At 36.8% G+C, this 18,833-nt stretch overlaps 1 protein-coding gene across 2 annotated transcripts in view; it reads right to left on the bottom strand.

Annotated features, from left to right (window-relative positions):
* Positions 1–18,833, bottom strand: part of luzp2 (leucine zipper protein 2) — a 256,529-nt gene that overhangs the window by 71,491 nt on the left and 166,205 nt on the right. For both annotated transcript variants that reach the window (XM_056478281.1, XM_056478283.1), the window contains exon 5: positions 5,140–5,202. In XM_056478281.1, the coding sequence (XP_056334256.1) occupies positions 5,140–5,202 (63 nt within the window). The remainder of the gene's footprint in view (positions 1–5,139; positions 5,203–18,833) is intronic.

Genomic DNA, 18,833 nt, shown 5'->3' with positions numbered 1-18,833 from the left:
AAGCTGCAGCCACAGATCTGGACGAGCTCACAGAGACTGTAACATCATACATCAGTTTCTGTGAGGAGTTATGCATCCCTACCAGGACCTACTTGTCATTTAACAATGATAAACCATGGTTCACACCAAAACTCAGACAGCTTCGTCAGGCCAAAGAGGATGCTTACAGGAGTGGTGACAGGATCCTGTACAATCAGGCCAGGAACACATTGACAAAGGAGATTGGTGTGGCTAAGAAAAGCTATGCCAAAAAGCTGCAAAACCAGTTTTCAGCTAACGACCCTGCATCAGTGTGGAGAGGCTTAAAAGATTTCACTAATTACAAGACACCGTCCCCCAGTATCGACAGCAATAAACATATTGCAAACGAGCTGAATATGTTCTACTGTAGGTTTGACACCTATGACCAGACACCTCACACCCGCCCGGATCATCTCCCTACACAGCCATCAACACCACATCAACACAGCCTGGACCATCTCCCTACACAGCCATCAACACCACACCAACACAGCCCGGACCATCGCCCTACACAGCCATCAACACCTCCAGCCATCTTCCTCTCCCCCCCTGCTCTTCAGATCAGTGAGAATCATGTGCGTCAGATCTTCAGTAAACAGAAGAGAAGGAAAGCACCAGGGCCAGATGGTGTCTCACCAGCCTGTCTGAGAACCTGCGCTGACCAGCTGGCTCCCATTTTCTCACAGATCTTCAATAGATCACTGGAACAGCGCAAAGTTCCATCCTGCTTTAAGCGCTCCACCATCATCCCAATCCCGAAGAAGCCAAAGATCACAGGACTCAATGATTACAGACCTGTTGCCTTAACATCTGTGGCCATGAAGTCATTCGAAAGACTGGTGCTAGCATATCTGAAGGACATCACTGGACCCCTGCTGGACCCCCTGCAGTTCGCCTATAGAGCAAACCGGTCTGTGGATGATGCAGTCAACATGGGACTGCATTATACCCTACAACATCTGGACAAACCAGGGAACTACGCAAGGATTCTGTTTGTGGACTTCAGTTCTGCCTTTAACACCATCGTCCCATCACTGCTTGAGTACAAACTGGCCCAGCTCTCTGTTCCTAGCTCTGTCTGTCAATGGATCACCAGCTTTCTGACAGATAGACAACAGCTAGTCAGAATGGGCAAAATCACATCCGACAGCCGCACCATCAGCACTGGTGCCCCCCAGGGATGTGTTCTTTCTCCACTGCTCTTCTCCCTGTACACCAACGACTGCACTGCAAAAGACCCCTCCATCAAACTCATTAAGTTTGCAGACGACACTACTGTTATCGGCCTCATCCAGAACGGTGACGAGTCTGCATACAGACAGGAGGTGGAGCGGCTGGCGTTATGGTGCAGATACAACAACCTGGAGCTGAACACGCTCAAAACAGTGGAGATGATAGTGGACTTCAGGAGAAACCCCCCTGCACTCCCCCCACTCACCATCATGAACAGCACTGTGGCTGCAGTAGAGTCATTCAGGTTCCTGGGCACCACCATCTCTCAGGATCTGAAGTGGGACATTCATATAGACTCTATTGTGAAGAAAGCCCAGCAGAGACTGTACTTCCTTCGTCAGCTGAGGAAGTTCAACCTGCCACAGGAGCTACTCGTACAGTTCTACTCAGCTGTCATCCAATCCATTTTCTGCACTTCAATCACCGTCTGGTTCGGCTCAGCTGCCAAAACCGACCTCCGTAGACTACAGCGAATAGTCCGGACTACTGAACGAATCACTGGCACAACCCTTCCTACACTTCAAGAACTGTACTCTTCCAGAGCGAGTAAAAGGGCTCGCAAAATCACTCTGGACCCCTCACACCCAGCACACTACCTGTTCGAACTGTTACCATCTGGTCGGCGCTTCAGAGCACCAAGCACAAAAACAGCCAGACACAGGAAAAGTTTCTTTCCTCAGGCTGTCTACCTTATGAACAGTTAAATATTCCCCTACTGTGAATAAATATGTGCAATACTTTCTCATACGCACTTGTACACAGCACCTTATATCAATATACAATGCAATACTCTCTACATTCGCACTTGTACACAGCACCTTATAACCTCTATATTTATAACAATCTGTACATACAACTCAACATCCAGGTTTCTTCACTAACCGCATCTGTTTAATGTTTATCTTCTTTTATTATTATTAGTTTATTTTTTCAGATTTATTTTGTGTTGTCACTTGTCACTTTATGTACACTGGAAGCTTCTGTAGACAAAACAAATTCCTTGTGTGTGTGAAGCACACTTGGCAATAAAACTGATTCTGATCTGACAAAGCCCAGTGTGACCGTAGCTTTAATTTGGCCACCAAACAGGAAGTAACCAACGAAGAACTGGCAGTCAGAATTCGGGGCCTCCCTCTGCTGGCTGGATGAATGGTTACCAGTCCTCTTTGTTACAATATGTTTCACAGCAGATTCCCTTCCAGCTGCAACCCAGTACTGGGAAACATTTATTCACACACATACTACGGCCAATTTAGTTTATTCAATTCACCTACACTGCATGTCTCCGGACTGTGGGGGAAACCAGAGCACCTGGAGAAAACCACACAAACACAGGGAGAACATGCAAACTCCACACAGAAATGCCAACTGACCCAGCAGGGACTCGAACCAGCGATAGTCTTGCTGTGAGGAGACAGTGCTAAACAACTGAGCCACCATACCACCCAGCAACACAACAGTAACAAATGTTTCTCGACAGCAAAAACCCCTTGAATCCAATTTTTAGCCATACAGATAAGCACAAGACATCCAAAATTATTATTAACTGACAATGGGAAATGCATTTGTATGTGTTTGATTGCGTTAATGCGAAGTAATAAAAAAACAGCTTTACATTGTTGATGTAGCTCATATTACATTTACATACATGCACAATAAATAATATTTGCTAATAGATTATTAATATCACAAGATGTTTTTGGAACTGTAGAAAATAACATTAACTAAATTGGATAAATACATTACAGTAATTTATCATGTTAATTCATTGTTACAGTCCTGGTCCTGTCTGTGTCTGCCCCTGGTACTCCTTGCTGCTGTTCTCTCCTGTTGCCACACCTACTGTATGTTGTATGCAGTGGTGGACAGAATACTGAAAAATCATACTTAAGTAAAAGTATCCTTTGTAAATATTACTCAAAGTATGAGTAAAAAGTAGACCTTTCAAAAGTACTCAAGAGTAGTCAGTAGTGAGTAGTGAGTATTACTCTGTAAAAAGCTGATGCATTTACATGTAATTTGTAGAAGTGTGTAAACGTAACATTCAGTAGTGAATTTAGTTATTGCTCAGCAGGCACACAACGTCATAAGATGCTAATATTAGGTTAGATTTAGATTGTGATGTCAGGTGACCAAAATTCAATGTCTAGCCAGCATCTAAGGACAACCTTATTTTGATGTCCAATAAGGACGTCAAATGATGCTGATATTTGGTTTATTTTAGCTTGTGTTAGAAAGTGACTAAAATCCAACTTTGAGCCAACATCTTAAACCAACGTCACATTGACATCAAATAATGACATTTATTCTTCAGGTATGGCAACCAAAATCCGACATCTGATAGACGTCATAGTGGTAACGTCCACACAACCTCACGCCGTAACATCATTAGATGTTGATATTTGGTTGACTTTAGGTTGGATGTTTTCTAATCCCCATACACAAGAAAAGAATAAGCAGTGACTGCAGGTTGTTGAAAAGTAGTAGAATGTACTTTAGGGAAAGAAAAAGTACACATTTTTAAAACTACTTTGTAAAACACAATTCCTGAAAAACTACTTAATTACAGTAGTTTGAGTATTTGTAATTTGTTACTTTACACAACTGCTTATTTGTCATGCTTACCCCTGTTAGTTACCCTGGTGAGTCAGTATTGTATCCTCCTCTTATCTCATATGCTTGATTAGCCTAATTGTTGCCACCTGCATAAATAGCCCTTGTGTTTCAGTGAGTGTTTGCTCTCTGTGGGTTGTAGTCCTGTTTTTTTGTGTGTGGCTCTTTTGTGTCCATGCCTTTTGTTTTTGTTCCTGTTTTATTTTCAATAAACACTTGCCTTATGGACCATTCTTCATGACACTAATGCTAAATGGAACCTTATTACAATAGCCTGCATATAAGTTGATCATCTTTATGTTTATTTAATTAAAATATGTAAAGTGAGGTGGTATGGTGGCTCAGTGGTTAGCACTGTCGCCTCACAGCAAGAAGGTCGCTGGTTAGAGTCATGGCTGGGCCAGTTGGCATTTCTGTGTGGAGTTTTTCATGTTCTAGCTGTATTGGCGTAGGTTTCCTCTGGCTGCTCCAATTTACTCAACAGTCCAAAGACATGCAGTATGATAGAATTTAATAAACTAAATTGGCTGTAGTGTATGAGTGTGAGTGTATGGGTGTTTCCTATTCCTGGGTGTTTCCTATTACTGGGTTGAGGCTGGAAGGGCATCTGCTACGTAAAACATATGCCATGTTGGTGGTTCATAATTGGCAACCCCTAATAAATAAGGGACATTTCGGCTTTATAGGAAGCTGAAAGTTAAAATGCAACAATTCAGATTAAATATAAAAACTTTTCAGCTTTTTTGTTCATACAATAAAAGCCCAGAAGCTTAAATGAGGGTGAGTAAATGACGATTAATTATCTATTTAGGGATAATTAAGTGATATATTTGAGAAAGTTTAAGTGACTCAGACAAGGTAAGTGATACAACATTCTTTAACAAACCATATTTAATTGTCATTATTTATGGCTTAACGTGAATTAAAATCCGAGAGTTTAATTTATGTTCATTTAAAGACCATTTCATCACAGACATTAAACTGCATATCATAGTATTCATAATATAAATCTCATCCGAGAAAGAAAAAAAATTCCAGTTTTATATTTTCTCTCTTAATTTATGATAAGCCATTGGCAAAAACAACTGTGTGGTTGGTAATGATTTTCTCCCTTGATTTATTCAATTGCGTTTAATCTCACATATCCTATAAATTCCATGACTATTAAAATGGAGACAGCATCTTTTTCTTTGATGTTCTGAGGCAGTATTGCTTAACTTCAGAACTAATACATTAATAATACTTCCTTGTCTTTAAACATTAAAAAGGTACCTCTTGCTGAAGGTCTTTGATGATTTTGGTTTTCTTTTCCATCTCCATCTTTAAGAACTTTATCTGCATGGAAAAAAAGAAAGCATATTAAAGCCTTAGTGACATTTTGTACAGGAAAATAAGCAATAAACTGTGATTTTTAACTTGATTTAATGAAAAATGTTATTAAATACTTAAAAAAACTGTAGTAATGTTGTGTGCATTGCAATATTTTAAGCAAAACTGTGCTATTACTCTGCTAATTCAATCTCTCTGCTCTTAAGCAGTGGTCACACTGCACTTTTTTGTCTTATAGACATCCATTCATACAGCAGACCGAAAATACAAGCTTGTCCAAAAAGTTTGGCATGTTGCTGTCTTTAAGCTTGGTGAATTCTGACCTGCAAAATCGTATCACGTGAGATCAATAGAGTTTAAACAACTCTGAACAGAAATATAAAACAGAGCAACACTGGAAAAAATGATTCAAAGATGATTTCTTGGATTTACTTTTTTTTTTTTTTAATTAAGTGGTTGTTAACTATTTATTTGGGCTCAATTTAAACAAAAAAAATTAAGTTGAACATTGCTAAATGTAATTTGTTTGTGTAAATTCAACACAAATAAATTATTTTCAGCAATTTTTCAGACATCATTTTTGTTCTGAGAATAACTCACTTTTTTAACGTCTAATCAACGTGTTTTTTCCTGCCCCTTTTCACAGCACTGTACAACAGAACTTCTCATGCTCAAACTCAAGTGTGACTGCGGCTTTACTGGTGAAATGTTCAATCAATGAAGATCGGCCAACAAATTAAGCCATGAAACCTCCAACACTAAAAAAAGATGAATTGGATTTACTTATTTTCTTAAGGCAAGCTGTTGCAAATAATTTGTTTGGATTGAATTTAAACAACCAAATTAAATTAGACTTACTCAATTTATATGTGCTAAATTTAAACAAACAAATTACGTTGGATTTACTCAGTTTCATTTAGTTATGCTTATTCAATAAAATTCAGTAAGTTCAATACAATTTAAATGTTATTCCTACTTTATTTTTATTTTATTTGATTAAAATTATCATTGAACTGCTTTGAAATGACACATGACTAAGTTTGTTTTGAATTCATTTCATTTCATTCACAGACACACACACACACACACACACACACACACACACACACACACACACACACATATATACACATATACATATAAATATACACAGTATATATAGATCAAGTGCTCACTATTAACTAGTGGCTTATATTACTTTGAAACCTATTACCTTATTAAAATATTGGCTGTTTATCATAGAGTTAATAACTATTAGTAAGTATTTAGTAGGTGCTGCTTATTAATAGTTAGTAGTTGAATTCAGGTATGAAGTAATATTATGGATGTAGAATGTGATCATGCAATATATCTACTGTGCTAATAAACAACCAATTTTGTTTTAATAATAGGCAGGTAATAAGGAGTATCCTTGCTGATTAAAGTGTTTAAAAATGATGTATATTAATTCTTACTGACAGTACATTTATATATGTATTTGAAAGAAGACAAAAAAACTATGATTTTTGTTTTGTGTTTATTGTTTGTTTGTTTGTTTGTTTGTTTGTTTGTTTATAATATGATTTATTTGATTATTAAATATTTTACATCTACTTTATTCTGATTTAGGGGTTTTCCCAGAATAACAAGGGTATTTCAGACCTTACTGTATATTCAATGTTTATAGCAGCAATACAAATTCATGAAAACCTTTACCCCTGGTGAACTGAACTCAAACGAAAAGAAAATCATATTAAAAAAAATATTTCAACACGACCTATATGGAATACAAATGCAGGAGTGAAGGTTTCCCAAAACAATCTGGAGTGTGGAACAAAACAGCCAAAAAAGAATCAGAAGTGTTTACAGCCCTGAGGGTGAACCGCAACACCAATCAAATAGAACGTTCCACTATTGCTCCTTATTCCTTATTCACCAGCTCAGCCCTGAATGTCAAACTTCCTCAACTCTCTCTCTCTCTCTCTCTCTCTCTCTCTCTCTCTCTCTCTCTCTCTCTCTCTCTCTCTCTCTCTCTCTCTCTCTCTCTCTCTCTCTCTCTCTCTCTGTCTCTCTCTCTCTCCTGCCTCCAGTCATTGCAGACACTGACAAAAAATAACAACACATCTAAATACTGAGGTCGAGCAGCTGTGCGTTTCCAGCAGACCTGCGGGTCTATTCAGTCTGATTAGCACTTTAATTGAATTCAGCCCAACTTCACGTATTGATATACTGCAGTCAATGCATACATATTTTTGCAATCTTGGTTTTTGGATTACGACAGAATGCTATCTTGTTTCTCATTTCCTAGTTTCATGTGGCTTTTTTTTGCAAACTAGTACAGTATATGCATCCTGAGTGTAATTTTAGGGGGTGTCTTCACTGAAATATTTTTATTTGTCGAAAACTTTTATGCTGTGATTTTTCCAAATAACTTTAAGAAAGTTAATTGAAAGTAAATATCACTTTATTTCTACATTTATAACAATAGTACTGATTAGCAGTAGTTATGCAACTGTTCTAAACATTTCTACTCAAATCCTCATATTTGACCCAGGACAACAAAATCACTTAAGCGTAGACTTTTGAAAATTAATTCTATCGATGTGTGTTTATTAGGATAGAGCAATATTTTGCAGAGATACAACTTCAAATATCTGGAATCTGATGGTTATAAAAGTCGTAAAACTGAAAAAAAAACTGCTTTATAATTGTCCAAATTATATTCTTAGCAATGCATATTAAAATAAAATAAAAAATAGCTTTGCTATATTAATAACAAAAAAATGAGCAATAGCCAAAAATCCATTATATGGTTCAAATTATTATTATTTTTTTTTATGCCAGAAATGATTATAATATTCAGTAAATTATGTTCCATAAAGACATTTTGTTAATGTCCTACAGTAAATATATCAGCACTCAAATTTCCTTAGTTGCATTGCAACTTCAAAACGTTTGAACGGTTCTCAATGTTTATTTATTTATTTATTTATTTATTTATTTATTTATTTATTTATTTATTTATTTATTTATTTATTTATTTATTTATTTATTTATTATTTAACTCTCAGATTACACATTTTAAACTGTTTTGTCTTAACCAAACATTGTAATTATCCTAACAAACAATACATCAATGGAAATCATTTTTATTCATTGGTCCAAGTAGACTGAAGTAATGCATTCTGAATATTTAGTTTGTCATGTGTGTCATGTGTCTTGAATGCCAATTTAAATGCATTAAAATGCAATATAATGATAATAATAATAATAATAATAATAATAATAATAATAATAATCATAGCAACAACAATAATAATTATAAATAAATAAATATATACACATTTATACATACAGTTGAAGTCAGAATTATTAGCCCCCTGTTTATTTTTTCTCCCAATTTCTGTTTAAGGGAAAGAAGATTTTTTTCAACACATTTGTAAACATAATAGTCAAGGCAACATAATAATTAAACATAATAAACATAATAATTAGGCAAGTTATTGTATATCAATAGTTTGTTCAGTAGACTATCTAAAAAATAGCCTAAAGGGGCTAATAATTTTGACCTTAAATAAATAAGACTTTCTCCAGAAGAACTGTGAAAATTTCCTTGCTCTGTTAAACATAATTTGGCAAATATTTAAAAAAGAAAAAAAAATTCAAAGGGGGGCTAATAATTCTGACTTCAATGTATGTATATATATATATATATATATATTTATCAGTGAAAGGAAAGCTATCATTTTATAAATTAAGAAGCAGGATTCAACATCTGGAAGCCCCTAAAGTGGCATTTACAAAAAAAAAAAAAACTGAAAAGAATAGGTGATGCGGTGGCGCAGTGGCACATAAATATTGTGTATGCTGTGCACAACATAGACATACAAATCACATGCGCTTGATATATTTAGCACCTGCGCATGGCATAGAAAAACATATCATCTGTGCACAACATATGCATTGTGTGCGCACAACATAGACATATCGCGTGCACATGTATGCAGTCTTGTGATTTGACATTTTTGAATAATTTTTTATTATTATATTACACCAAGCTTAAATCTTAAATGAAGTCACACACAAAGATTGGACTGCTTCTTTTTGTTTACAGTGATGCAAGGATAAATGAAGAACAGGTTGTTTGTATGACTAAAGTGTTTCCTTTACTCAGTAAAAGCTATAGTTATGAACTTAAGAAGCAGAAAATACTGTCTTAGTCTAGGATTTGCCATCTAGCCATGGTTAAGACTCTCCAAAACAGCCTTTGCATATGACTTAATTTTTTATTAAGCTCAATTCACACTTCCAGTGGTTTTATGGCCACATGTCTTACTGCAATGGCAAAAACCATCCACGGTTTCCAATTCATTGTTCACATTAAACAATTTATAAAGCAGTTCCCCTCAAATGTTTGTTTTTGGCATCAAGTAAACCAATTCATATAATACAAAAGGGAGTAAACATCATTCAGAAATGTAACTAGGCAACTGGAATGCCCATTTGCGACACATAACCATCAGCCAGTGCCAACAAGCAGCGACAAAGTCACTGGCGGTCTGAATGGGACTTAAGCACTATGTCAAACAAACAAAACATGTTCAAGACTTGCTAAAATTCACATTTCAATAAAATAAGCCCTTTTTCAAGCTTGTTGTTGGTAAACTATTATTCATATAATCACAGTTAAGATTGCGAAGCCATATTTACATTACATTTAAACCTTTTAGAGTCAAGAAACATAGGCAATACAAATTAATTCTAAGATTTTCAAAATGCAACACTATACTGTTCTGTTGTGTTACTGTGTGTTAATGTACTGTAGTTGTTAGGTGCGTTCGACATGAAGCACAGCTGCAGCCGGTGATTAACGAGATTAGCCGAGCGCAGGCGGGGGTGGAGTTGAAAACGGACCTGTCAAGCCGGACAGCTGGACACTTCGGGGCTCAAAATTTCTGAAGTCATGATGACCGATCACATGACGTCATCATAATTTTTTTATTTTTTTATTTATAGCAACAAAAGATTTACATATAAAACAGTATACAGTCTCTACAAACTATAGTTCATTTTAAACAATAAGGGAATTAAGAATGAAATATATAACATGAGAGAAATAAGGGGAAACGAGAGGGTAATATAAACATATAAATGAACAGGCCTATTAAATACTAGGCCGTAAGCTAATACTTCTTGTTTGAATATGCTAAAAAGGGGTTTACATTTGTTTGCATTTATAGATATAAAACTTTCCAATAAATATTGATGTAAAACCCAAAACAAGGTGTTTTGATTAAGTCTGAAACAATGATTAAGATTATTTTGGATAATGAAAGCATTTTCAAAAAAGCACTTTAATCCAAAAAGATTGAACAAAAGGACATTCCTAAAATAAGTGAGCTACACTTTAAGTAGAAGTTTACCAGAAAGACCAGGTATAAACGGCTAGACAGGAAATAAAATATATATGTTTAAAATCCTAAAAATCATTTTATAATTATTTAATAAAATAGTTCTTTAACTTAATTTGTTAAGAAACCTTTAGGGTGGCAGAATCAATGATTATAATTATTTTATTTCAAGTCAAGTTAATATTGATGTTGTTCACTAAAATATATCATTTAAATCATTCATGGAGCTGAATGCTGTAAATAGTCTGTATAAAAAAGGTTGAAAATAAACCTGTGCAAACAAGCCTTTATAACCAGATTATTTAACAAAACATGATTACTTCAGTAAAATATTTGTAGTCTTTTAATAAGCATGATGACCACAAGATAGAGAGGTATGAAATGTGAATTGTGTGTTTTAAACCTTTTGAATTGGAAGTTCAATAATAAACCCGAAACACAAGTGGTTGTTGTCATGCAGTGAACTCGGCCAATGGTGTAATATCGGTGTCGTCATCAGAGCTTGTGCAGCCACTCTTCAGATGCTGCACGGTCTGAATCAGTTGTCTGATCTTGGAGCGATGTCGCGGTACTTTGATGTCACATGTGACAGTCACGTGGCGTCGGCACAGCATCAATCCGGACAAAATTTCTAACCAGCATGCACCGCTTTAAGACAGACTTCGATCGATCTGCGCAGCGCTGCATGAATTCGAACGCACCTGTTGTGTCATGTCATGTCCCATGTGTTTGATCCATGTGCTTCAATCTGTTTATGTCATGTGACTCCTTTGTTCTGTTTTCCCGCCATTCTTAATGTTTATTAGTTCCACCTGTGCCGCACCCCTATATCTATTCAGTTTAATCGCATCTTGTGTATTTATACCCCTGAGTTCAGTTTATTCTTTGTCTGGTATTGTATTGTCACAAATCCTTCTCCTCTCTGTGGGTTGATGTTTCCAGTTCCTGTTGTGAGTGCTTTTGTGTAAATAAATATGTGTTTTGATAATTCCTGAGATCTGTGCATCTGTGAGTGAGCCTACCGTGACCAATTCAGAACCTAGTATTTAACTGCAGACAGTGCTGTAAGCTTTGAAATAGCCATCCTTTTCCTTACTTGCATCCACTTCCTTACAATGACCACTTAAACCAAAAATAGATATTAACGTGAGTGTTTCAGTGGTTAACAGCTGGCCTGGAGCAACAAATGCTGGTAAATTCAGAATCGATTCAAGAGAGAATAGGGATGCATTTTGAAAGTTTCTCCAAAATCTATAAATACAAAGTTTATACTTTAAGTTTAGCTCTTAAATGAAGAGAAACAATCTGTCGCGCATGAAACTGAACATTATTTACAAGATTATTACACTGTAAAAAGCATTTAGTTACTTTACTTAACTTTAGTTAACCCATTGTAACTAGGAATTGATTAAATTGGCTTGCCTTTTATTTTTAGAACTCTGCATATTTATCTATCATTTTAAAGGGGTGGTCCAGAGAGTACTTTTAAGGCTTGGTTGTGTTTATAAGGTGCAAAACAATGTGTGCTCATGCTTCATTTGTAAAAAATCACGTTATATTTTCATATACTTTGCATTATATACAGCTATTCTGCTAACACAAAAAAACGACTGTCATATTTCCTAGTTTCTCTGAAAGGCCTGCCCTCAAAAGGCTCTGATTGGTCAGCTAACATAATGTGCAGTGATTCATAGATAGGCTCCACGTCACTAGGAAAACAAGAATGCTCCTACAAGAATGCGCTTTTTGCGTTGTGTAAACACTATCAGTCAGAGTAGCTGTTAGCCGTATCAGTTTGTGTATGAATCAGACAGAAACTGAAAAAGACACAGCTGAACCTCATGCCCGCTCTCTAAAATAAAATCTGACAAGTGTCTTTCACATATATTTGGAATAAGCATGTGTAAGTACAGCCTGATCTCACAAGAAAACGTAAGTATTTTTTGTTTTGTCAGTTTAGTGGCTAATTCGTACAAATTTGTAGGAGTTCTGTCATTCGAAATTGTACGATTTTAAAAAGGAGGCGTGGCACCTAACCCCACTCCTAAACCCAACCGTCATTGGGGGATTAGCAAATCGTACAAAAATGTACGAATTAGATCGTATGAATTCTTACGAATTAGCCACTAAGTCAAAAAGTCACAAATTGCCATGAGATTGTGTTGGTAAGCAATATGAAACATTGACATATCTTTTGTGAGTTTGTTATTTGAGATGCTGAATGCAGGGAAAGCGGCTGCATAGAAAGTCACTGGAGCACTGCTGAAGATTGTGGGTGTTAACAGGGGTTTGACAAGATAAATATGAATTTGTAGCTAAATTGGTAGCGGTGCCAAACAGCATTTCCCATTGTTTACATCCTTGTTTACGTCCTTGCTACAACATACCGCTAATGGTAGGAATTGTGCATGTAATAGATTAATTTCAACAAAGAAAAATACCTATAGGTTGTGGCTCACAATCCACAGCTTTGTCTTTTACAATTGGAGCTGCTTCTTATTTGAGGAGTTTTTATAATTCTCTGGAACATAATTAAAATCTAATTGTAAGAACGTCTCTCTTTGTGTCGTGTCCTTTGGAAACCCAAATACAGAAACAGAACAAGCTCTGTGGAAATAGCAGTGTTTGGACAGCATTTTAGCCTTTTCTGCTATAACATTACAGCATCTCTGGCCATGCCCCTTTGCTCCACGGGATGTATGCGCATGGTGAATGCACGTAACCTGACATATTTTTTGTAGTCCCCAAACTTCGCTCACTATAGTCTTTGCTAAGCTAACTCTGTAAAAGCCAGTGTCTCCTTTGCATTGAACTTTGAGCGTATTACATTCAGAGATGTTGTTTATGTTCACACAGCTACGGTACACATCAACTAAAGTTTAAAATGTGATATCGAAGTGGACCACCCCTTTAAGGCAATAGATTTACACAAATAATAAATAAATAAATAAATAAAAATCCAAGATAATCCTTTTTTACATTATACTTTTTATCGACTCCTCATCAAATATTCCTGTGTGTGTTCACAGCAGGATGAGCTTGGGATGTGTTTATTACAGTGAAGGAGAATGTGTGTTATATTGTTTATCAAATGGCATTTATCTTTATACTAGAGGCTAAGATTACATTCATTTGTGAGATTAAACTGCAAGACTGACTGCAGTTGTGGATTTGTTGTAAATAAAGCTCTTTATAAGACATCAGTCAGAAGCCATGGGTATTCATTTTGTTTTGAATGTATGTTTTTTTTTTTTTTTTTTTTTTTTTTTGCTGCTTGCTGTTAAATCACTTTATAAATCATGAAGGACCAGGATCTTGTATTCAGAGTAACACAGATTGTTAGGAAACCCAATCGTAAAAGACATTTCTGGGAGTGAATTTAGCCAAGTCATTTTGATGACAGAGGTTGGCTCAAGCATTTCAGAAAGACTAAAACAACATTTGAGATGGTGTGTATTCAGATTGGTCTCCTGGTTAAAATGAGTTCATGCCATGTCTTAATTACTGTAATTATGAGACTCCAACTTGTGAAAAGAGTTCAGGCACTCGTGTAATTTGTAATTACAACTAATAAACTGGGAATTTCTAAGAGCTCTGACTTGTACTATCTAACAGTTGCAGATTAAAGCTGAACATGCCATGTCGATACAATTTTAATCACAAGTTTCCAAATTGTCACATCATTGTAGAACTTGTAATTACAGTTTGTCTTGTGCTTGTCGTCATAAAGTCACAGCAATGATAATATAAATTTAGGTCCCGTTTACACAAGTACGTTTTAGTTTTGTAACGCACATGTTTTGCTACAGTTATGCCATCCGTCCACACTACGCCGGAGTTTTCGAGCCCTGAAACGGAGCGTTTTGGAAACGTTGGAGAGGCCATTTTCATTCTAAAATGCTGCTGCTCCGTCTCAGTGTGGTTGGGGGAAAACAGACATCTGAAAACAGAGGTGGGGCTTTTTTCTCAATATTAAGTAGCCTTCACACAGTTTAGTGATTCATCCTTTCCTTGTAAGTTCAGATTTTGCAAGTTTGATATGGAAAACAAACTCCTGAAGACTCATCGGTAAGTGTCCGCAGTTATATTAATGAGTGTATTAACCTAACTTTTCTTTGCGTTCAGGCAAAAACACGTTACCTGAGAGTTGTTCGTAACGCTGGGTGAAACGCCACTGTGGACGCAGATCGTTTTCTTTCTAAAACGCCGTTTTAAAACTAAAACGTGCTACTGTAAACGGGGCCTGAGACTAACCCTAGATCAACAGAGGTGGCCATTTTGACATTGAGGTGGTCATTTTTAAATGTAGCAATTTAATTACTTTGTTAACATAAAACCCATATAACTATAATACCCTGACTTTGCCTAAATGTGTGTTATTTTATTAAAATTATAAAAAAAAAATAACAACAAGTAATAAATTCAAAAGACCAAAGTCAGGGAATATGTCGCTAGGTATAGACAACAAGATGAATTAAATATCACGTTTAACAAATATAGTGAGATTAGGTCCAGCGGTAGATCCTTGATGAACAGTCGGACGCGCACAGCTCTCATATGGGTTTGTGCTCAAAGCACGCTGCAGTGCATGCCAGTGTGTGTGTGTGTGTGTGTGTGTGTGTAGTCATGTGATGTACGTTTTCACCATTTTAATGTAGACGCAGAGTTGTTCGTAACGCTGGGTGAAACGCCACTGTGGACGCAGATCGTTTTCTTTCTAAAACGCCGTTTTAAAACTAAAACGTACTACTGTAAACGGGGCCTGAGACTAACCCTAGATCAACAGAGGTGGCCATTTTGACATTGAGGTGGTCATTTTTAAATGTAGCAATTTAATTACTTTGTTAACATAAAACCCATATAACTATAATACCCTGACTTTGCCTAAATGTGTGTTATTTTATTAAAATAATAAAAAAAAAAATACAAAAGTGTTCCCGGGTATTCCTATCTCGATGGCCATAACTCATGTTGACAACATGCATTTCAGCATCCAGTATATAACTTAAGACATGTCTTTCAAAACATATTTTACACTCCGCTATAAATGCTGCTCTCCTGCTTGCTGACAAACCAAAAAGCTTTATCAAAGTGCTTTGTCTCCTGCTTGACAACATGAGATACACACTAGTCACCAGGGCCCTGATGTATCAACGCTGCATACGCACAAAAACTTTGCATATGCCAGGTTTCACGCTCATGTTTGGATATACTAATGATGAAATGAATGTGAAAAGGTCCGCGCCAACTTCATGTCTGGCGTATGTGCATATTTCTTGTGTGTGTTTGTTTTATTTCCATAGGTGACTCCTAGAGGCAATTTTGTTAAACTGCACACTACAAAGTATCGCACCAACAAAGTATCCTGGCAACTGGTTCTTTCCAAAGGGAACTGGCAGACCGCTCCTGGTTAAGCCAGTCATCTTTGAGCCATGCAATGCCAGCTGTATGGGACGGGATCATCCGCATGTCTAGCAGGTATATAAGGTTTCCATACCATGCAGTTGAACAGTCAAACATTAAAGCGCAATTTGCAGCGATCGCCGGTTTTCCCAATGTAATCGGAGCGATCGACTGCACGTACATTGCTATAAGGGCGCCATCTGAAGGTGAATTTGCATACGTGTATCGGAAACATTTGCATTCAATAAATGTGCAAATAATATGTGATGCTCAAATGCGATGGGGCAGCAAAAATGCCCGTGGTGCTGCCTTGATAAGAGTGGAGAGGTGCTGCTATACTGCCTTAACAAAGTGATCCTCTAATACAATTGTGTCTCCCACAGCCACCGATACTACTCCAGACAGTAAAGTGTCGCCCACAATTAAGGCAATTCTCTCCTTAACGGGTGTTAGTTCAACATCCCCTGTTCCCCCGCCTGTTCGGTCCACACTTTGGCGGTGCGCCGCTGTTCTCCTCTTAACCTGCACCTTTACATCCGACCATTTCTTTTTTAATTCGTTCACAGTGTGATGTTCACCACTGCGTCAACCGCGTCAGCTAAACTCTCTATTTTTAAACTAGAGGACAACCTTGCAAATAACACAGTTTTCACACGTCTTTCTCTGATAGGAGCACCTCCAATTCATATTCTGTGAAGTTTCTCTTTTTGCTTGCTTTTGCCATCACTGTTTCGTTTGGTTTTTGCCAAAGTGGAGTCATTACCATATTTATTAGGGGGAGGAGGCAGGGAGGAGTTTTTCGCTCATGCACGTGCGCTCAGGTTCACGTTAATTCGGATGTACAAAGAGAATATGCGTGGGATTCCGCGTAGGCAGTGTTTCATACATCTGATTTTTTTACTGCGTACGCACATTTACAGCTTTGTCTGTATGCAATGTTTAGTATGAATTCAACACAAATCTTTGTACATGAGGCCCCAGGCTCATTGTGAAAAACGTACCACTATATACATTTCTGGAGAGCACCAAATACGTCCCAGAAGGTAAATTTTTTGACATTTTTGTTTTCGTGAATCCACCAGAGGCCCGCTGTGTACGCTTTTTCAGATCTCAAATTTCTCTCGAGTGCCACACACGCCTAACCGATTGACTGACCCACCCACCCACTTCCCTAAACCCAACCAACAGTTTTAAAAAGCAATCCAGAAAAATAAAAGACCTTTTTTTTTCACCTTTTTTAAAGTCTAATTTTTACCACGTTTTCAGATTTTACCACATTCTCACGCAGTTATTTCCTCCTTTATTTTATTTTTTGGATTCTGTTTTTGTTTTACCTGCTTTCTGGAACCGTTCTTCACCAGATTCAAACCCCATCGTCATGATCAACTCCTCTCTGCCTCTCAGGTCCGCCGATGTACATGGCGAGCTAACTGGACAAACGTAACAGCGGGAAAGCTGTCCATACAGATGTAAATGGTCAGCTGGTAAGCATGAAAAGGGGCGGTGTCGTACTCGTCAGCACTCGTTTCAAAGACAAAATGCAGCCATACTGTATGTACTTATGGCCAAAGTCCCTTCGAAGCAAGTCATTTCACTTGATAGCCGTCTTTGAAACGCCTCTCGGGCAGTATGCTCGGGCAGTCTGTTTGAATGGGGAAACATCAAATTCTCCAAAACCACTTGCCAAGCTTAAGATTACATTTCATATTAGAAATCACTAATAAAATTAAAAAAACAACTGTCCATTTAGTTTCATTTCTAAATGCAGGCTCCCGTACTAGAAGGCGGGCTTCATTCACCATATTGACAGTTACACTTTTCCCCATTCAAAAGTATACGAGTGACATGTCTTGTGTATTCTATAGTCTTTGATCTGGCTACATAATTTGCGATCTCCAGAAATGTACATAGGGCTACGTTTTCAGAATGAGCCTGTGTTAATTATTGTACTATTGTAAAATTATTTTACAAAACAAAAAATAAAAATATGGGTAGAGGCTCAGAATATAAATATGATCTGACAAGAATTCAATTCGATACAGTCTTATGTCTTTTAGAAGTTATGGTCATTCTAGTAATCATAGAATTCTGGTAGTTCAAGTGATTCTGCACAATTTCTAGTCATGAAAGGTGAAAAGCTCACAGAATGCTGTGGTCAGGAAAATGTAGTAATTATGACATGCCATGCACATAGCATTTGTCCCATTCATCACATGACCTTTTGAGGCAGAATAATTTGTTGCTGCACATTAGGGAATGTATTCAGTAAATGTGTTTTCATCCTATTTTATAAATGTGTTATTATTACATCAAAAAATATCTGCCATAATTTATCATTTATGGGGTTTATGAGCATTTTCTGACTATTCTTATAAATGTGGCATCCAAAATTATGCACAGCTAAAGACAGCAAGGTGAAAAACTCATGACATTATCATTTTATTTTTTTTATTTTAGAAGAACTTCGCTTTCAACAAGCTAAACTATTCTTTCAGTTCACGAGTTTTGATTATGCAATTTTAATAAGATAATACGAACTTTATTCCGCTTAGCAAAACAGTTTGGTCTCAGCATAATGCTAACGGCTCAACATAATAGCTAGATTATATAAAGGTTGTCATAAAAAAGACACAAAAGGTCACAGCTCATTGGGCCGTTTCAACAGAAGTGTAAAATGTTAACATTGCCTGAACCGAACGGGCACATTGTTGCAGCTTGTGAATATATCTGGGGTTGTGAATCGGCTTTGCTATCTGTAATTGGTGTCAATTGGTGGTGAACTGTTCACAGAATGGAAAGAATGGCTGGAGCTGGCGAAATGCTAATTCTCCGAGATTCATTCTC

This window comes from Danio aesculapii, chromosome 18 (assembly GCF_903798145.1).
Source record: "Danio aesculapii chromosome 18, fDanAes4.1, whole genome shotgun sequence".
NCBI lineage: Eukaryota > Metazoa > Chordata > Actinopteri > Cypriniformes > Danionidae > Danio > Danio aesculapii.
The sequence above is the reverse complement of the archived record's forward strand: the minus strand, read 5'-3'. Positions and strand labels throughout refer to the sequence as shown.